This window comes from Notothenia rossii, assembly GCF_949606895.1.
Source record: "Notothenia rossii genome assembly, chromosome: 4".
Taxonomy (NCBI): Eukaryota; Metazoa; Chordata; class Actinopteri; order Perciformes; family Nototheniidae; genus Notothenia; species Notothenia rossii.
The window spans coordinates 85,922,779-85,943,601 of NC_136902.1; the positions used below are offsets into that span (position 1 = coordinate 85,922,779).

The 20,823-nt window shown below is 43.4% G+C and overlaps 1 protein-coding gene across 1 annotated transcript in view; it reads right to left on the bottom strand.

The window, feature by feature from the left end:
* Nucleotides 1-20,776, bottom strand: part of atm (ATM serine/threonine kinase) — a 35,255-nt gene extending 14,479 nt beyond the window's left edge. The window contains exons 1-39 of the mRNA XM_079679258.1: nt 20,614-20,776; nt 20,252-20,360; nt 20,031-20,149; nt 19,263-19,408; nt 18,959-19,123; nt 18,630-18,795; nt 17,498-17,736; nt 17,001-17,170; nt 16,727-16,893; nt 15,329-15,700; nt 14,707-14,904; nt 14,246-14,347; nt 13,880-14,114; nt 13,668-13,799; nt 12,749-12,874; nt 12,267-12,356; nt 11,967-12,150; nt 11,020-11,213; nt 10,855-10,934; nt 10,602-10,757; nt 10,295-10,370; nt 9,715-9,845; nt 9,406-9,523; nt 8,987-9,157; nt 7,977-8,152; nt 7,620-7,863; nt 6,993-7,102; nt 6,740-6,866; nt 5,408-5,607; nt 4,230-4,404; nt 3,592-3,750; nt 3,084-3,216; nt 2,898-2,993; nt 2,391-2,562; nt 2,142-2,283; nt 1,767-1,943; nt 1,443-1,620; nt 403-508; nt 135-293 (exon numbers count right to left, since the gene is read on the bottom strand). Coding sequence (XP_079535384.1) covers nt 135-293; nt 403-508; nt 1,443-1,620; nt 1,767-1,943; nt 2,142-2,283; nt 2,391-2,562; nt 2,898-2,993; nt 3,084-3,216; nt 3,592-3,750; nt 4,230-4,404; nt 5,408-5,607; nt 6,740-6,866; nt 6,993-7,102; nt 7,620-7,863; nt 7,977-8,152; nt 8,987-9,157; nt 9,406-9,523; nt 9,715-9,845; nt 10,295-10,370; nt 10,602-10,757; nt 10,855-10,934; nt 11,020-11,213; nt 11,967-12,150; nt 12,267-12,356; nt 12,749-12,874; nt 13,668-13,799; nt 13,880-14,114; nt 14,246-14,347; nt 14,707-14,904; nt 15,329-15,700; nt 16,727-16,893; nt 17,001-17,170; nt 17,498-17,736; nt 18,630-18,795; nt 18,959-19,123; nt 19,263-19,408; nt 20,031-20,149; nt 20,252-20,323 — 5,963 coding nt within the window. The 5' untranslated portion in view covers nt 20,324-20,360; nt 20,614-20,776. The remainder of the gene's footprint in view (nt 1-134; nt 294-402; nt 509-1,442; nt 1,621-1,766; nt 1,944-2,141; nt 2,284-2,390; nt 2,563-2,897; nt 2,994-3,083; nt 3,217-3,591; nt 3,751-4,229; nt 4,405-5,407; nt 5,608-6,739; nt 6,867-6,992; nt 7,103-7,619; nt 7,864-7,976; nt 8,153-8,986; nt 9,158-9,405; nt 9,524-9,714; nt 9,846-10,294; nt 10,371-10,601; nt 10,758-10,854; nt 10,935-11,019; nt 11,214-11,966; nt 12,151-12,266; nt 12,357-12,748; nt 12,875-13,667; nt 13,800-13,879; nt 14,115-14,245; nt 14,348-14,706; nt 14,905-15,328; nt 15,701-16,726; nt 16,894-17,000; nt 17,171-17,497; nt 17,737-18,629; nt 18,796-18,958; nt 19,124-19,262; nt 19,409-20,030; nt 20,150-20,251; nt 20,361-20,613) is intronic.
* Between the last annotated feature and the right edge of the window lie 47 nt (nt 20,777-20,823).

Sequence of the window (20,823 nt, forward strand, 5' to 3'; positions counted from 1 at the left end):
GCATTTACCCATTTTAATTATGACAATTAACTAGATAAATAATACAATTCTTTAAGATGTGCAAAGTCTTAATGGCACACATAATAAAATATGCTTTAAAATCCCACGTTAATAAATGATCCCTTCTTGCATACCTCCGACCCTCCTCCATGTTAGCTTTGATCTTGTCCACGTAGATCTCGGAGTACAGCAGAGCGGTGAAGTGAGCCGAACAGGACTGAGCCGCTTTGGCCACCTCCAGGTAGTTCAGCTCCAGCCAGAAGTTGGAGTCACACACCGTGCTGCAGGACTTACTGGAAGAGGGCAACAGCCTTTATTACACACACAGTCCACACACAGCACGAGCTAGGATCAAGAGCAGTCAGTAAACATTTATTAATAATGAAACAAAAATGTGCAAACCTATCAGCCTCCAGTGATCTCTGTTGGTGTCTCAGATAGTCGATGACAGCCAGCATGGTACGCAGAGAGGTCTTATCGTACAAGCCCTGACTGGCAGCGTCGGACTCTGAAAATCATAATAAAACATAGAATGTGAGTAAATAAAGAGCGAGAAATTATTATTATTTTTATTATTCTTCAGGGCCCGGGTCCACTTTCTTTTTCTGGCAAAAAGGCGCTGGGAAGAGTCTCCTCCCATCTTTCATAAAAAAAAACGCCTAAAAAAAACTAAACTGGATTGCTGCAAGTTACGGCCGCCGCCTCCCCGGTCCTAGTTAACTCTGCTTTGACTGCGTTCTATGTAAATGAGCTGCGCGGTTGCCCTGGTGCCCTTGGCAACTCATCTCCTGGCCAGCCCCGAAGATTGTGATTGTGAGCATGCCGGGCCCGACACGCTCCAATCCCAGCGCACACCTTCCGGAGACGACTACGAAGCCTGTGGACAACTATCAGTCGGGAGGCTCGCTACTTACTCTTCACTTGTAGACAAATCTGTTAACAGTGCTTAACTCGTGTGGTCCTTATTAGTGTGGTTGTTATTATTGGTGTCTAGATTAGCTTCAACCCGTGTATTACGCTGACTGTTGTCCTCTAGTCCTCCCCCCCATAGCTGTGTTTTCCTACATCCTCCTTTTTGTTAGTTTGTGCCACTTTGATAGTGAGGGTTGTTTTGCTGCTATTTATTTGCTAGTATGTATTTCTTTGTACTGAATTAGGCTATTAATGAGTCCTCCCTTTGATGGTTGCTTAGTTAAACCTGCGCCCTTTGTTTGCTCCAGGCTGCTTGCCTTCCATTTTTTTAATATTCTTATTCAATAAACTTCTTGTAATAATTACCAATTCCAACTGGTGTATGTTGCTTTCCCTTTTCCCCTAGTTGGAACGTAACACTGCATGTGACAGCTTACGCTCTGTCCTCATTGGAATCAATTAAAAAAATATGCTGCGATCAGAAAAATGGGCTGTGTGGATATGTGGTCCCCCTATACTCTCAGTCTTACCAGAGTCAGAGTTGAGAGGTGTTGCGGTGCGGCTGGAGGCCTGAGCGCTTCTGGAACAAAAGCTGAAGAAGTCCTGAATGTGAGAGGAGAGCAGCTGCCTCCAGGAGCCGTTCACATCGTCCATCAGGACGGAGTGGATGATGAGCGGCAGCAGCCTCTGACAGCAGTCCACCCTCACCTGGAGACACAGGCAGGAAGTAAACGCAGGGATTTTAGCCGTTGCAGACCTTTTTTCACACATACACAAATCTAGATAACACAATAGAGGAAACAGGAAAGCCCCAAAAAGCAGAATAGGGCCTCTTTAAACGCCTGAGTGCTCACCAGACATAGCGGTCGGGTCAGCAGCAGAGCTTCACTCCTGACCCCCCCGCTGTCCAGCAGGGCGGTGCACAGAGCCTTCAGCCAGGCCTTGTGTCCGCCCGCCCGGGGGATCCAGAAGTCCTGACTCTCCAGCTTCTGCCTCGCCCCCAAACTCTCCTCCTCACTCACAGCTGCACCCTGAGGAGGGACCACAGACACACAGATGTTACATGGGCATACAGAAAAACACACTAACACATATTTGTATTTCAATGCTTTGTGTTTGTAAAACAGTTTTTTATTTAGAAAATGGGTCTAAAACATGTAAGGTTTGATTTACATATTTGTTATTTTTATACATATGATAGATATGACACAAAAACCTGGTAAACCCACCGTCTTCTTGGCCTTTCTGAAGGGGTTGAGGTAGGTAAGCATGGGGTCTCTGTTGTCTTTGTGTTGCGCCCAGAAGTCGACTCCGGACTGAGTTGCGAGGATGTTCTTCAAACACTGACCAGCTGCTTTCCTCACCTCAATACTGGCACACACACACACAACACAGGAAAGTGTTCTTAATCTCCTAAAGTAAAAATAAACCAATACGTAGTCAGATTTTGGATTTCTGAGATCTAGAAATTGGCATACCGCTGTTGTGTGAGTGCATCGTTCATGCAGTTGAGGATGATGTAAAGACACTGGGACTCAGTGGAGATGAAGAGAGAAACAGCTTTCTCATAGAGGGGGTCTCTGCCGTGCAGCAGGGCGATGGTGGAGAAATCTACCGGACCCAGCTCTCCCAGACAGCTGCCCGCCGCCTCTGCAGAGACGAGGTTCACGCAGATTAATCACGTTACAAAGTTTGACGAGCGCAGATGTTTACCATGAATACCAGTGAAAGGCAAAGAAAGCGAGAGACATGTGTTACACTGACTGGAGACCACCGGACATCAGTAAACACCAAGAACCAACCAACCTGATTTCTCTTAGCACTTTGTCATGCATTCCTTTATTACAACACTCCCCAAAAGTAAATACTACTGGACTGTATACTGGAAAATTCAACACCCTATATATTTAGACCCTCCCAAAGCAGAAGGAAAAACCCGAGAGAAACCCCAGGATTAACGGGATACACTGATATTTATTTCATACCCAGAATGTCAGCTCCTCCGGGGTGGTTAACAGCGAGCTTACATAGCTGCAGCAGACTGAGGACCAGCTTCACCAGCATACTGTCAGAGGGCTCGGCTACAGGGGAGTTGAGACATTTAGAACAATCTCACAGGACACCTAACATGCCACAACTATTTATGCATTTTCCTTCATCTGGCTTGCTACCTTGGCACTCTTTGAGCAGCTCTCTGATCTGGTCCTTGTTGTCGTGCAGCTGCCGGGTCAGCTCCTTCAGACCCTCCAGTCGGGTCAGAGGTAAGGAGTCACATGACGTCACAGAGAGGAAGTGGGCTATCTCCTGAGGATATAGGTCAGCAATGAGATTTAGGATTTTGCTTTATCATTGATAACTCATTGACATTTCTACCAGTGACGTGCGGTCAAGGGAGGCACCTAAATATAGCTGTTACAAAAAGTAAAAAAAGAAAACACAATTAAATAAATATTTGATGCACGATTCTAATAATTTAAAAGGTCAAAATCGATCCAGACGGTCAACTGCAAACACAGAGGGCATAAAAGTTGTAAAATGCGCTAAAAGCCAAATCCAGAGTTATTTTCTCTCTCCATTCATTAGACTGAGCCTAGAGCGTGGGATCAGAGGCGGGGCTTAGGCAAAACTCAAGTGTGCATCGAATCCATACAGGCACTTTTGACATTTTTAGGGCATTACCTCTCTCAGTGTGAAGGTCCCAGTGTTGTATTTGAGCTTGTGCTGCACAGACCGCAGCTCTCTGAACTCAGGGAGGTCCGGGAAAGGCTCCAACTGGCTGATGGCTCCTTTCAACTTCTGCTGATTGTCTATCACCAGGAACTGCAACAGGCTGAGCACCTGGAGGAGAGACGAGCGACAGTGAGTGGCACGTAAATGCTGAGGGATTGTTTTTGACTCTTAAGCAGGGGTAAGTGCAAAACAATAATACATGTCTACCAGATTCTATAGGTCCTGGAAACCTCTATCAAATAATCCAACCTTCTGTCGGGATGCAAAAGTCAAAAATGTTTTGTTTTCTTGTGGTTTCAAAAGAAATATTTTGAGCTTCTCAATTGGTTGTTTTGTGAACTCCATAACAAACCAGCAAGTGGCATTTTAAGGTAATGCAAGCCTTCTTACGCATAACGATGTTGCATTCGTCTGCACGTATACTTGCAATTCATTCATTTCAAAGGGATAATTCCGTATAATATCTTGGATAATATCGCAGTTGCCATATCAACCAAGTCAAAATATTCACAATGAGTTCCATATTGTGCTCATTATCAGGTTCATATGTTAGCAGAAGCTTTTGAGTAGACTTTGCTGTATCTTACCTGCTGCGTGAGGGCGGGCCGGCTGGTCACCTGAGCTGTGAGCGTCCCGACGATGACCTGCAGGTGGCAGTCCAGAGCGTCATCACAGAACTGCAGCGCGGCGCGACACACAGAGGTCAAGAGGTCGCAGCACAGAGAGAGGCTGCGGGTAGAAATCTCGTCACACTGAAGCGCTCTGAGGACGAGAGGAACATCACAGTGAGCAGTGTGGGTGTAAACAACAATACAACAGTAAACACTATAAAATGCATTGATGTGTAAAAACATTTATGTGCAATCAGAAATACTTTATTTATCGTGGGGGGAAATTGGGTTTTCTTGAAAGTTGCGCCATTTTAAAATTAAATAAATAATATAATAACTAAATCAAATATTAAATAAATGATTACAAGAAAGAATGCGCAATAAAAAAGATCAAATAAGTTATATAAATCATACATTTTTTTATTAAACCATAACAAATTAAAGTGGACCTATCATGCTATATTTGAATAATATAGTGTAGGACCATACCTATATAAAGCATATTTATACTTTTTATTTTTCAAAATACCAAACAAATCATGCATTTTAGCCATTCCTCATTTCGCTCAATTGAACACTGTCTTTGCATGGGCTGATTCTGTGAGAACAACACCATCTACAGGCCTGGCATATGTACTACAGCGTCTCAAGCGCTTTCCAACGGCAATGTCCGTGGCTGTCTCCTCCTGATTGGTGGAGTTGGCCCAGTAGCCGTAGCGCCACTTCTGTGACATCATAGAAGTGTTCAAATCTGGATCAGTCTGTATCAGATCCGTTGCAGCCCCTTTTTTAGAGATTTGGGTATGGAGGAAAATAGAGAGGGTTGTGTTTTCTGACACTTGGTGAGTTCCCTGGAACACCGGGGACACATATTCATGTATAAAAGACGTACAAAAGTGCATTTTGCATGATAGGTCACCTTTAACCTAAATTGTTCATTAAAAGACACAATAAAAAATGGTCTTTATCTACGCTGTATTTTTTTTTTTGCTTCCCCCCTCTGTGGGATGAAGAAAGGATTTCTGATGCCTATTCTCACCTCCTGCGTCTGTTACCTGTGTGCGTGTGCGTGTGCGTGTGCGTGTGCGTGTGTGTGTGTGTGTGTGTGTGTGTGTGTACTGTGTGTGTGTGTGTGTGTGTGTGTGTGTGCCCACCTGCTGTTGATGTAGTGGATGAGTGTGTAGATGATGTCTCTGAGGACGAAGGCCCAGGCTCCTCCGAGGCCGTCCTTCACCTCTCGGAGCAGCAGGCTGACGAACAGGTGATACATGAGGAGGATGCGGTGGCGCTCGTAGCTGTTGGTCGTCTCCGCTGCTCGCTCACACACCGCCAGCAGAATCCTCTGGATGGAGATCTGCAGCACAGAGAGGGGACAGCAATTACAACAATATTATATACAGTAGAGAAAAAATACAGTTGTTGGGTCAATGTAAGGCCTGTGTCAACATAGAGAGGCGAAGTCCCGCCCATCTACTTCCGACCCATGGGACCTTATTTCGGAAAAATTATTTATTGAAGTCAATGGGGAGAGAAAACGTATCTTTCCCGTTTGAATTGTGCCACGAATTACACACATGATGTTTGTCAATCTTACAAAATCATTTCCATGTAAAAAAACTGTTGAAATATAAGACTATGAAAAATACGCAACTAGAAAGACTACAAATCCCAGAGTCCCGGTCCCGCATGCTGGCTCTTACGGAACCGACTAACTCCCCTTGTGTGTGTGTACAGCTCTCAACATGCCCAGACTTGGAGTGATTTTCACCTCTTTTAATACTTTTCGCCTCATTTTGAAAGAAAGAAGAGAAATGTGCCAACGTGACGGCCGTCTTGGTGTGTGGTGCGAGATGGGAGATGTAGTTCATTGAGCGTTTCACACAAAAAAAAGTGTTACTTCAGTTTTACGACACATTTTTATTACTTGAAAATGTATCTTTTAAATTGACAAAAATCATATGTGTAATTCGTGGCACAATTCAAACGGGATCCAAAGATAATCTTTCTCTCCCCATTGATTTCAATACATACTCTTTCTGAAATAAGGTCCCATGGAGCTCTCCCAGAAAGGAAGGGACTTCGCCTCTCTATAGCTCCTTTTTCTGGGTGCTAGCGTCTGTGTTTTGGAGCTTTTACTTTTATTGTTTCAGCGGGGAATCGGATTTTGTCACAGTTCATTTAATTTTAGAATGAAATTAAATAGAAGTTGAATAAAATAGAATATTATATAAACATAAGGAGGAATGTGCAATAAAATATTGAATAAAATCAAACGAATAACATTAAAAAATAATACCTAAACGTAAGAAATTAAAGTGTAATATCTTATAAAAGATAGTATGAAATAAATAAATGAAAAGAAAGGAGGTGAAGTGTATTTTGCGATGAAACGCTCGGAGCAGGGTCTTTCCACCACTGACAGAAAGAGCCACCTGCTGGACACAGGTCCTAAAAGACGTGTAGTTACACATTTTGAAAAGTCTTACCGGTGTTTTTGACAGGACGGCGACCAAAGACTTGTGGTTTGCGCTGTGACACTTGCTGAGGTAGTCCAGTGTCGCTTTAATCACATAAGAGCTGAAGTACGGTGGGTTTGGTACGGGGTCCAGTTCACTGAGAGGCATTAAACAGATGTTAATTACGATTTATAGAAAGAGACACTTATTAACTTTATCAACACTGGGGTAAATGAGGAATAAACGAATGAAGAAATACATTAAATATTTGAACTTCCATTACCCTATGAAGCACTTCAGGTCTCCTTTCTCCTCTTCACTTCCTTCATACAGAGTCATCAGCAGCTCCACCACTATGTCCGCTAGGTTACTATGGATCAGACTGTCTATTTGCTGCAGACACAGGAACAAACATGGAGAAAAGAAAAATATGTAGCGTGAGTCAATTTGTTGCTGAACTTTTGGATTTCCGCCTTTACAGACCATTTACATGAACCTATATAACACTCTACAGCAGCGGGTCCCAACCTTTCTCAACTCAGGGCCCCCACATAAGAATCTAAAAAATGTTCACGGCCCACATTCAACCATAAACCATACGGAGCCTAAATAAAGTTCTGATTGGTCAATTCAGAACATGTGACACGTTGTAAATCCAGTAGTACAGAATGCTGTCAAGGACTGTAATGACCGTTGCTAGGGAGGATCAAGAAAGAGAAAGGAAAGGAGGTTCAAATAAAAAATAATAATGAAATGTTTCCACAGAAATCATAATGTTTTGCAAATTATTTGGCGGCACTTGCAATGCCTTCGCGGCCCACTAGGGGGCCACGGCCGACAGGTTGGGAACCGTTGCTCTACAGGAAAGCGAAACCCCTAACAGGGCCTTCTTTTAAACGGCTGTGTTTACCTGTTTACCCAGACAGCTGGCGTCTTTGAGCAGGTCGTACACTTTGTGAGCTTTCTCTCTCTTCTGAGCCACCTGAGCATCCTGGCCCGACAAGGCGAAGTACGGCAGGATGTTGACCATGATCTTAGGGAAACAGTCCGCCAGTAGCTCTTTCCAGTCCTTCTCCAGGTACCTGCCAATTGACTTCACCTGCTCAAAGTCATCCAGGAAGACCAGGTGGGGGATCAACACTTGGTAGGAGGACCTTTAAGGAGACACAAGGATTTTCAAAGGTTATTAAGTGTTTACGACAGGGACTTGTGCCGTGAGCAAGTTCTTGTGTATAAAATGCGGAAATACAGAAGTGTAGTCACTCACTTGTAGAACTCTTGGAGTGCGTTGTGATCCAGGAGGGTGAAGGGGAAGGATCCCAGGGTGTAGCGATCGTCAGACTCTCTCTGCGCGAGCCACTCAGCCACCAGGTAGTACAGGTGAGAGCTGACAAACATTTTCACGCTCCTGTAGCCCAGCGCTCTGGAAACACTGCACAACATCTGGGAGGAAACCAAACACAGGAACATGGGACTTAAATCACCTATCGTTTTTATAAGGCAATGTTTTGCATGAAAGCAAACTTAAACTAATACATATGCTTACTCAAAAGTCAGACAAAGGGATGCAAAGCCCCATTCACAATATGGATGTTACAATATTTGGCACAACTATTTAATAAGTAAGTAAGAAAGTAAATTAGTATAATATAGACACAATATATTAAGTAGTGTATTAATATTATAATTGATGCTGGAAAACGGATTATCGCATGAATAAGATTCAACTCACTGTAGAAACATTAATTAATTAATTACAGTCCTGGTATACCAGAGGCCTACACTGCCTTGTCCAACTAGACCAGTGTTTCTCAAACTTTTTCATACCAAGGACCACTTAACCAACAAAAAAACACTCACGGACCACCTAACTCCACAAATATCCAAAAACACATCGTTTTTCTAGAACAGATTACAAATCGCCTGAAAATGGTACAAGTGGCAACATGTGTGATGAAGGTGTTGCGCTGAGCTATATCATGCAATTGTGAAAATGAAACTTAAGCTCGCTCCATTGCGGAGATATTCCCACGAGAGTGCGGAAAACTTAAATGTATTTATTTATTTAAAATGTGAAATGTTACCAATATACTCACGGACCACTAGGGGGCGCTCACAGACCATCACTGGTCCGCGGACCACACTTTGAGAAGCACTGAAAATTATTATTATTTTGTAAAAGATGTTGTCATTTCCCCATAAGTTCTCACCTTAAAACCTCAATCAGCTATTTTTTGTTAATACATTTCCCCAATGCACAGTTCCCTGTATTTGTACCTTCTTGATGAGCTGCTCCTCGATGTTGTTCTCCTTGTAGGACTGGAAGAGGGCGAACAGAGACTGCTTCTCACAGACGGGGCTGCAGCACATCACCACAGACAGACTCTTCAGCAGCGCCGCCTTCCTGTTGAACACCTCGTCCTGCTGCTCCTCTGCAGAGCTGCTCCTCTGTGCGGCACACACACACACAGCAAGCATCAGGAAAGTCATACACACACACACACACACAGCAAGCATCAGGAAAGTCACACACTTACACACACACAGCAAGCATCAGGAAAGACACACACACACACACACACACACACACACACACACACACACACACACACACACACACACACACACACACACACACACACACACACACACACAATAAACTATTACTGATTTATGAGAGCACATTATGAACTCACTGGGAGCCTCATTCCTTCCTGAGCCTTCAGGTAGACGTTCTCGAAAGCCGCCTGCTGGTGTTTCAGCGGCAGCATCTTCCTCTTATCCAAACGTCCTGGTCTCATCTCAAGAAACAACCTGGTCCAACACAGACAAATAAGTCAAAGAGAGACTAAAATGACAGTGCAACATTTCAAAAGATGTAGTAAAATGAAATAAAAAAATTGGTTTGACACGAATATTTTAACAAAAGATAATTTGCACGGGTCAGGGGCTGAAGAAACATTTAGCAGACATTTTTAAAATACGTTTGAGGAACACTGTCTCACCTCTCCACGGACATGGCCACCAGCATGCGGACCTGGTGGTGTGCGTCGGCGAGGTGAGAGGGGAGGAGGACGGACACGGGGTGATCCTCCTCTCTGATGCTCAACACCGCCCACTCACAACACGGGTCGGCCTGTCAGGATCACAAGAGGCGATGCTAAATCAACAAGAAAACCATCTAGACAGACAGGTAAATGAAAGTGCTTTTGATTTTGGGATAGCAGTTAAACCTGATCATGCATCAGTCATTTCATGAATTACATTTTAACAGCATGGGCAACTTTGAGTAGTTCTGACTTTGGGATCAACAAAATGCAAAAAGTCTGCTCATCTTTTAAGGTGCTAGAAGCTTCAACGACTCCAAACTGGAGTAAAAAAGGGTTGAAGCCTGCATGACTCTAAGTGTGCCGATATCTTGTCCATTAGTTTGTGCACATAAAACATTGAAAGCAGCTTTAAAATGGTGACACTTGCGTCAATCATATAACCGAGCCTCATAATCCAAGTCAAACATATAATCAAGATAGAAAATCAGTATTTCATGGTCGCCCAGATACAATAACTTCCTCTGTGAGAGCTCACCTCCAGCAAGGCAACCAGGCATCTCACTAAAGCGGCTCGTACAGCTGCAACACATTTCCCCGTTTGGCTCAGGAAACTGAAACACAGCATGGCAATTGTGTTAGCTTCAAAAACCGAAACACTAACGAGACACAGACAGTGGATAAGAATTCAATGTGTGATTCATGATCTCTCTTTCTTAAACTGCAGCCATCCCTTTAAAAATATAAAGAAGCCTAATCACTTAAAGACTATGATTTCCTGTGACAACCATTTTACATATTCAAAATAATCTGCATGCTTATGTTCATAAACTGATGCTGCTGACCAGAATCCAGACACCACTTGCAGCAGAGACCCCTGAACGTGTCTCATCTCCTCTGGGATGTGTTGGGTTTTCCCGAGGCTCATGATGGAGGGTAACAGACCCAGCAGGACAGCGGCACAGATCTCCTGGTCCTGACGGTGCAGAGAACACAGGTCCCTGCGCACACGGCACGACAAACACATTCAAAACACAAGATATTTGATTTTACGGATGCTTTTTAGAATAAAACTGTATAACAGAAAGATTTCCCTACGCCAGAGGACGAAGCAATGTATCAAAATCCTCCGGAGAGAGCGAGTCCTCCGCAGGAAGCTTCTTCAGCAGGAGCAGGTACTGGAAGACAAGCAGACACAAACGCTCATTAGATGAACCGTCACTGCCTCTGAAGACTCTCTCCACAGCAGCTGCTGCGACCCACCATGTTGAGGTGCAGAGCCTTGTTGAAGTCCACCTGCTCGGCCAGCAGCAGCAGCCGGCGCCGCACCTCCTGCGGTTTGAAGAGCAGAGCGTGGACGGGCTGCATGGAGCCGCACTCACACAGGAAGTCCAGGACGGCCAGCAGAGCCAGGTCCTGCTGGGCCAGATGATCCTCTGCTAACAGACTCTTTGCACCTAACGGAGGAGAGAAAAACCAACATTATAATACTTTTTATCATCTATCATATTTTGATCAGGTCCTATTCTGCTATTTTGGAGTGTTCCCTTTCCTGTAGGTTTTTGTGCATGTAAATGGTCTGCAAAGGCTACAACCCCAGAGTTCCGTTTCTCTCCCATAATAAATGCTACCAAATGTTGTCTTCCCCATTCAGATCACGTTATCTGAATGTGGGCCTTCCAATAAACTTTGAGCATGGTACACCTGGAGTATTGCCATTTTTATCGCTATCTCCGACTTTTATTTATTTTTATTATTATTTATTTTTTAATCTTTCAAATTGTATCAGTGTCCTTTGCTGTGAAGCGTTTCCAGATTTGTCTTGGCAGATGAGAAGCGCTATATAAATTAAATTATCCTCTGGATGGAGATCTGCAGCACAGAGAGGGGACAGCAATTACAACAATATTATATACAGTAGAGAAAAAATACAGTCGTTGGGTCAATGTAAGGCCTGTGTCAACATAGAGAGGCGAAGTCCCGCCCATCTACTTCCGACCCATGGGACCTTATATCGGAAAAATTATGTATTGAAGTCAATGGGGAGAGAAAACGTATCTTTCCCATTTGAATTGTGCCACGAATTATACACATGATGTTTGTCAATCTTACAAAATCATTTCCATGTAAAAAAACTGTTGAAATATAAGACTATGAAAAATACGCAACTAGAAAGACTACAAATAATAATAATTATTATCTCTTCTCACCCGGCCCACAGGAGCCCTCACTGCCCTCTCCCTGCTGTCTGTGGGTCCCGTTGCTGCTGGTGGACTCATCCCCCTCCTCAAACAGGTCGATGTCGTCCCCTTGTTGAGTTCTGGTCACGTCCCAGTCCTCCTCCATGTGATCGTCTTCATCCACGACACTCACTCTCTTTGAGACACTGCTTAGCTGAGACAGGGAAGGAAGTGAGTTGAATTCATTGTTTCAGTTTGTGATTCTCTCTTTTTATTTAATCCTAGGCCACTAATATCTGCTTTGTATTATATATAACATTTTTATCTTACCAACAGTTTGCAGATCTCAGCCAGTTCACTGAGCAGACTGGCCGGCAGAATCATAATGAACAGAGTGGACCAGATGGGGCAGATTTTATCCTGGGAAAAGAAGAAAGAAATAACTAATAGCTCTTGGAATCCTATTTTCAATATGTCAGTGTTGATTGGCTTGGTATTGAGGCTGTAGGCAGTCCAAAAAAAGAAGGAGCCAGGGGCTAAGCATAAAAAATATGTGCTTGACTGCTTGCATTCGTTTTTACCATTTAATCCAAAAAGCCGGCAAAAAAACCACCCATCCCAGCACCAGTTACTGTTGGTGCCATTGCAAGCGCCATGGATGTGTAATTGTGGTGGAAATGATTGCGATTACAAGTGCGATGGATATTGCGGTCAACAAAAATCTTCCCGACTGACTGACCATGAAAAACCAGTCAGGTGTGTTACATAGATTTCAGCTTAATACATCCCATGATGACGGAGGCTTTCGTCACCTTGTTATTTCTGCAGGCTGACTGTGTGCAGAGCTTCATGACGGACCTTAGTGTGCTCATGGTTCCTTCCTCTGCCATCTTCACTTTCACACCGGAAACAAAACCGCTGAAGTCCTGGGCCAGAGCCTGGTGACAAACACACACCGACACACTTAATACATGCTTTGACTAATTATTTAAAGAGGCTCTATGCTCATCTTAGGTTCATATTAGTATTTAGTGTTTCTACTGAAACGGACCATGCACTACGCATTTCAGTGGTTTTGTGTTAGAAAAGAAAGCAACCAATCAGATCTTGTTCTGGGTCTCTGGGTAGAATATCCTTCAACCACTGAATGAGAGCGTACCTTTGGATTGACAGTTTGATCAACCAATCATATATTGATTTGTAGCCAAAGGGCTTGTTCTTTCAGAGTTTCCCTCGGTTCTAGGGTACTCTAGATTCTAGAAGGCCCGGTAGTTAACTGGCTCGAGACAGAGAATCTAGATAAATGCCACGAAGAAATTCATGCCGTTTTATTGTTTTTAACGTTGAAAGGGCAAGTGCAACAGGTGAAGATGATGTTGTTGCGGAATTGTTGCGAGTACCATTTTCAAGACGACAATTCAGCGAAAAGAAGGACATTATAACGGCGGGGACGGGGCACGGCAGCGGCGGACGGGGACGGGAAGTTTCTACAGAAGGTCCAGATGTGATGGACACGATTCGCCACTGTGTTACATAGTGATGTCACTATGTTACGGAAGTAAACAAAGGAGTCTAATGGAGGTGTTTTAGGCAGGGGATAACATGGACAAGAACCTTTATAACCAACTACAGGAAACAGAAAACCAGAGAAAGCAAAATAGGGCCCCTTTAAGAAGCTGGGATGATTAACCACCAAATAAAGGAATCTCCTGGGATGCATGAGAGCGTTACCTTGGCTTTAGTGAAGAGCGGTGAGCGGCAGGCCTCCTCCTCACTCAGAAACCCAGAGGACACGTACGCTGCTAAAACCCCTGTCAGCAGACTGAAGCAGCGCACCAGACACTCCGGAGGGGTCGCCTGAGACTGTGGGAGGAAGAATCAGAATAAATACATGTTTGCCACTTCAAGAGTACACACACATCCACACAAACACTTCCTCTTACATCCGGAGAGAAGCAGTTGAGCAGGTTGTCCGCCACACAAAGCAGAGATTGCTCCAGCTTGTTCCTGAGGCCGGGGACGACGGCAAACTGTCCGTCAGTTTCAGATGTCTTCACTGCTCCGTCGAACTCTTGCAGCGGTGAGGGCAGAGTGTTGAAGCTGAACTGCAGGTAGAGCCTCTCGATCTCTTCCAGGTTGTCTTTGCCGTTAGAGGAGGTTTGTTCTTGAAAAAAGGCACTTAAAAAAAAAGAAAATGTAATTATTCTTATCCCAAATTCAACATATGACACTTGGATTGTGCAACAAGGGGATGTTAAAAAGATAGATTTACCATCATGTTAGTAAACACTCGTAACACTTTCCCTCACCTCTCTACCCCTTCAGCACCCAGCAGAAACTTCAGCCCAGTTCTGGTGTCCTTCAGGGTCAGGGAGACCAGGATGTTTGCTATCAGATTGTACGGAAAGTCTCTGCGAACAACATTATAATAAAGTATTTTTGTTACAGACCTGAATCTTAAATCAAAGACAAATAGATGTATCTCATGTTTGGAGCTTAGTTCCTGAGCATGCATAAGAATAAACAAGGAATCAAATAATCACATAAAAAATAAGAATTCAATTAGAATTAAATAAGAATAAAGAAAATAAGAATACAAAAATAATACAATTAAGAACAAATTAGAAATAAAAAAATACAATTCAATTAATAGCCAAATTAAAAGTGAGTCTTGCGTTGGCTCTTAAAAGTATGGTTTAACTAAATTGTTAAAACATGATTCAATTACAATGAAAAGGCCAATACAAGAAGACCTGAGCACGGTGCACACCTGCATATGATGGGGTGAGGTCTGGAGCTCTCCTCCATCTCATCGCTCTGATCGCTCATCAGCAGCCAGGCGATAAGGGTCTCCTTCAGGTTCAGTGATCCTTCTAAGACCCCCACACAGTCCCAGCCCGAACTGGGAGTGATACTTTTTGGGGGCGAACACTTTAGCAGGGATTGGGCTAGACAGAGAGCAGCAGCACTGTGGATACAAAGAGAAAAGGGCTATTAAAAGAAAAATTCATATGCAGGAGAAAAAATGATTAACCACAGATTGGTTAGCTTGCTGGCTCTGTTTTGATTGGTCGTCCGATAAGAGATGTCCCGCCCCTATATTGTACAACGTGTTAGAGCGAGCAGCCAATAGAGGTGCAAGTGTTCGATAATGATGTCACTATGTTGCAGAAGTAAACAAAAGGAGTCCAATGGAGGCCTTTCAGGCGGGGGGGGGGGGGGGGGGGGGAGTGTGTGGGAGAGAAACTCCATCTGGAGGGAACAAAGGGGTTTTAGCCTTTGCAGACCATTTACATGCACCAAAACCTATATAACACACTACAGAAAAGGAAACCCTAAAATACATACACGGCCACGTTAACAAATGTAAAGCTGTAAGGACGGAGACTCACTGGGACGGTTTACATGCTGATCCAGAGAAGAGCTTCCAGAACTCTCTGTCCATGTTGATCAGCCCCCCGTGGACGATGGAGCTCAGCAGGTCCAGGCTGAGGGCATCTGTCTGGGGAGAGCTCACCCCTCTCAGGGCCAGGAGCCAGACCCGCCCCCACAGCCGGGACAGCTCCGCCCGGTGGACCTGGGCCCTCTCCGGGTGGCGGGCCTGGCAGCAGGCCATCTCCGTCAGGCAGCGCAGCACGTACGGGCCCCTCTCTCCTCTCCGCTGCTCCAACAGGAACTGAAGCAACACGGACAGCAGCGGGACCAGCTCCTGGGACGGCACCATGGACGGGTACTTAGAGGTGAGCACGGCTGTGATCTGCAGCCTGAGAGGAGAGGAGGGCGTTTCAAAAACTTTACAGGATCTTGAGTGGGTAGAATCAGAGAAACACCAGGCTGCTTTGGGTTTTTTTACAAAAAAATATCCTCCACAATAAAGGTTTGACCTCTAATAAAAACTCATACAGGGTTCATAAAGGTTTTCACTAATGATTTTCAATGACTTTTCCATTACTTCTCCATGACCTTTACCTGATTTTCCATGACCAAAAGAATTACTCTTTCTCAGCGGTAGCACTGAAAATGGTTTATTTTAACATGGAACAGGAAAATAAGGTCTGCATATGAAACATGCTGTGCCAATCTAAAACAAATAAAATAGTAGGCTTACTAGCTTCTACGGGCTAAAGCAACTAAAATCTCTCACCAGCAAAATACCTCGTCAGTTAAATGCCATTTTACGTTGTATTACTATACAGTATTTATTATCCTTATAGTATTACGATTTCGGCGATTAGATAAAATATAAATTATATTTGATGCAACTTTTGTAACATTTCCATGACTTTGGGAAAAATATTTTTTTCCATAACTTTTCCAGGGCCTGGAATTTGCATTTTGAATTTCCATGACTTTTCCATGTTTTTAATGACCGTGAGAACCCTGCTCATAATAACCTGCATTGCGTGTACTTATGGCTGCACCATTATTGACCTACTTTTCACTTCTAAATTGACATGTATATATATGTAACATATCCATAATTACACATATGTGTATATACTGTATGTTGACAATTTAAATGTGTACTGCAACTTTTTTTTTTACAAATTGTATTCTTACATTTCTTTATTTTTATTATTATCATTGTGCATTTATGTCTTTCCTATCCTGTGTTTCACCCTTGTTCCCGTTGCAGCTAAAACACCTGAATTACTTCCATACAGGAATCAATTAAGGTTTATCTTATCTGATCTTAAAATAAAAAGACCATTTGTATATTAAATGTGTAGTTTTCAAACATACCTTCAAAATAAAGAAAATAAGAATACATTGTATTGTGATTTTCCTACCATGGTATGACATCAAAGTCACTGATCTGCGGCTGCAGGTGGTCCCGGAGGACCTCCCAGCCCAGCTCGATGCGGCGCCGCTTGCTGGCGGCTCCTTTGGTGGGACTGCTCATGTGGGAGGCCTGAGTCACCTCCAAGACGTGTGCGTCATTATCCTCACTGAACAGCTGCATACAGGAAACACAAGAAGGAAAGGCAGCATTTTAAATACTAATTATATTATAATCAACATCAAATTAATGATTGTGTTTTCCTGTTTGCTGGTCAGTGTTACCTGATGACAGATGTCCGCTGTGAGCTCAATGAGGTTGTCTTTGACGGCTATGTGTCTGGTCCCTGTGACGTACTTCCCCCTGCTGCCTAAATGGCTGATCTCTCTGATTAAAGCCTCGTACAGGTTGAAGAGCAGACTGCGCCACCGGCTCCAGTCCTCAGCATGAGCTCCTGAAATATGAGAGAAGGGACAACTAGTTAATGGTTGGAGTTCCTATCATGCTTCTTGGGGTTTTTCCTTTCCTGGGTGTCATATACAGTTTGTTGTGCATGTAAATGTCTGCAAAGGCTTAGATCCCATCATGTATAGTGTCTGGGCTTATTATTAAGCTTCAAATAGCTTATCAGGGGGTCCCATTTCAAATGTCTCCATTATGTTTTGTGATTTTACTTATATTTTTAAACTGTTCATAAAAAAATAAATCAAAAAGGAAATTAAATTAAATGATTATTACTCAACAAGAAACCAAAATAGTTTTAAAGGAACTATCACCCCACCTGTATCCTGTGCCTTGGCTCCTTGGGGGTGGTGAACACAGATCTGCAGGTTGAAGAACTCCACGATCTCCTCTTTGAGAGCCGCGCTGGGCCTCATGTCCGCCCAAACATACAGGACAGACGGCAGGAGCTCCTCTCCCAGCTGACACACCCTCATCCGACAGTTCATGGCCGCACACCTCAAGAAGATGTTGAGAGCCGAGACCAGGTGCTCCAACACAGTCAAGTGTTTCTCCTGCCTGAGCAACAGGATGAGGAAAAAACAATGATTTTTAAGATAGCACTCAAACAGTGTTTATATATTCTGCTCATTTACAGGTTCATATTTCTATTCCGTGTCTCTACTGTGACATGTCTCCATGCTTTAATGTTCAAAAAGCTCTTGTTCTCATACTGCCTGTGCTGCAGCACCTCTTTTCACCCTCTGTTTGAAACCAGAGCCCAGCTTGCTCTGTTTGGTTAGCTGGCCGGCTCTGTTGTGATTGGTCAACCGCTTACAGATGTTCCGCCCCTTAGCGTATCACGTATAATATGGGAACAGCCCCAAAATAATAATAATAATAATAATAAATTATATTTCTATAGCGCTTTTCTTGAACCCAAAGACACTTTACATTTGGGAGGGAGGGTAGACAAACAAAAACAAAAACAAAACCAAAAAGAAACAAAGAAACAAAACAAAACAGAAAAGCAGTCAGGAGGAAGTTGGTTGAGAGGGGGGGGGGGGCTTATGGATACAGAGTTGAAGAGGTGGGTTTTGAGGCGGGACTAGAACAGGGTGAGGGACTCAGACTCACGGAGGTCTTGGGGGAGGGAGTTCCAGAGCTTCGGGGCTCCTACAGAGAAGGCTCTGTCCCCGAAGCTCCGGAGTTTGGCCTTGGCTTGGGGATGGAAAGCAAACCGGCTGAGGTGGATTTGAGGGACCGGGGTGGTTGGTAGAGGATGAGGAGGTCAGTGAGGTAGGGGGGGGGGCAGATGGTGGAGGGCTTTGTAAGTGAGGACCAGGAGTTTGTAATGGATGCGGTGTGAAACGGGGAGTCAGTGGAATTCTTTGAGGACCGGGGTGATGTGATGCAAATACAAAAAAAATACACAAGAGGGCCTTTTTTTAAATGGTAGTATAAATCTTTACCTGGCATTCATCAGTGATTTGGAGAAGAAGCTGAACAGAGCGTGGTTGAATCCTTCAGTCTGCATGCAGCAGCCCTGCACCAGGGTGTGGATCACTCTGCTCACCAGGACACGGTTGATGGACTTGGATGAAGAGTTGAACAAATCACAATACAAGTCCAGAAGATCTAAGGATCACACATATAAACAAGGGCATTTAGTAAACTCATTTGGCCTACCTTGGTACTAATAATACTGTGTACTGGAAAACAACAAATAAGAGTAGTGGGAATAATAGGCAAATAATATTATGTACAAAATGTTTGGAATATATATGAATTTCCCACTCACTGTGCCACTGTTGAGGAGGGATGTCACACCAGTACTTGCGGACAGAGAGGATGTCCTTTACTAAGAGGCTGCTATAATCTTCTCCATAGGCTGAACAGGTGTATGAGTCGTGCAGGACGTCCATCACATGCTTCAGTATCTCACTGCACTTTAGATAAGGCCCGCCTGCAGAGACAGAGACACACGCTGTAACTGCAGTCACAAAAATGTGTTCAACTGCTATTCTGTTTACTACTCAGATGAATGAGTCAGGTGGAGTAACTTCTGAAATCTATTGCTGGATCTTACAAAACTCCACCCTTACGTTTGTTTGCATAACGAATGAAGTATTTGATCAAGCTGCACACTTCTGCCATCTTCTTCTTCCGGATAGTCAGAGTAGTTGCTGTGACGTTGGATTTGCTTGATTGCATGCTTTCTGTCTCCTTTTGGACATAACGCTGTAGAAATCTGACATGGGAGAAAATACAGAGTATTAATAATAATGCAAAAATAAAGCTTTATTTGTACAGCAGTTTTCATACATGGGATGCAGCTCAAAGGGCTTTAAAAATATGACAAAATTCACTGATATAATTACAAGGAAGTCAGATTCGCAAGAGAAAACTAAAATAAATAATAAATCAATAATCTTAAGGTTCACAAGAGATAACATACTGAGTATAATTAATACCCAGATAAGACTAAATTAATTAATCCAATAAAAAAAAAACTATAAATTGCAATAAAAAAAACAATCAAATAGAGTTTCAAATACATTATTGTTTAACAAATTTGAATAAATCACAAATTCTACACAGTACTCTTAAGTGCAGAATGTTTACTTTCCATTGAAATCAATGGGCACACTAAGGTTTCCAGAAGTCCGCTACATTTGATTTGTAAGTGATGAAAGGAAACAAAAGTGAAACACAATAGGTGAGATGGAAACCAGTTAAGCCTGTTGTCTTGGCAGGCAAGCATAAAAGAAAGTAACAGTTTTTGCAAGTGTGCATAACAATCACACAGAAGCAAGACATTGCTGATATTACACTTTACATGCATTTGGTTGCACATGCACCGAAAAAGCTACCTGAAAACAGCATCCCATGTGAGTTGCTTGGAGCCTTTAGCTTTGGATCCTGAGGCACGATCCAGCTCCTGCACAACATCTGGACTTCTCAGCAGCCGTCTGAAGCGCTCAGCTTCTTTCTGCAGGCATTAGGAGACAACTGTCAAAGTGTAGGAATGCTGACAAATGCAAATATTTCTCATGTTATTGTTTCAATGTAGTTGACATGCAGGTGTGATTACCTTCCTCTCTGTTGCTTTGTCATTCTCCAACCCCCTGCAGCAAACCAGGAGATCATGTAGAGCCAGACTCATTTTGCTTGGATGAGGGCACACCTTTCATCAAAGTACCCTGCCAGAGTAAAATGTTATACAGATTATACATACATACAATACAATGACTTAGCCCTCTTCTCTTAAGCACTCATGAGAAAGTATTTCCATGAGAAATGGCAGTTTAACTTCCTTTTTAAGTTAACCTTAACATAGTATATCACCCTCTATTCTGCCTGGCCATGTAGACAAGCTTCTCTATCTACACAACATTGCCAGAGTAGCTTTAAATGTCATTACCAACCAAGCGTCCATTCAAACTGTTTACTGACCTCTTATGGATGCACTGTCTGGAGATACAGAGCAGCCACACATGCATGAGTTGATGTTAGCTGAAATACTGCTTGGTTAGCTTGCTGTTGTTATATTCCTGACAACTTTGCCATCTTGACATGCGTTAACGGACACGCGTACGCAGGCACACGCACTACAGCACGCAGGAAATTCCCGCCCCAGCATCAGCAGTGATGAAGCCACATAAC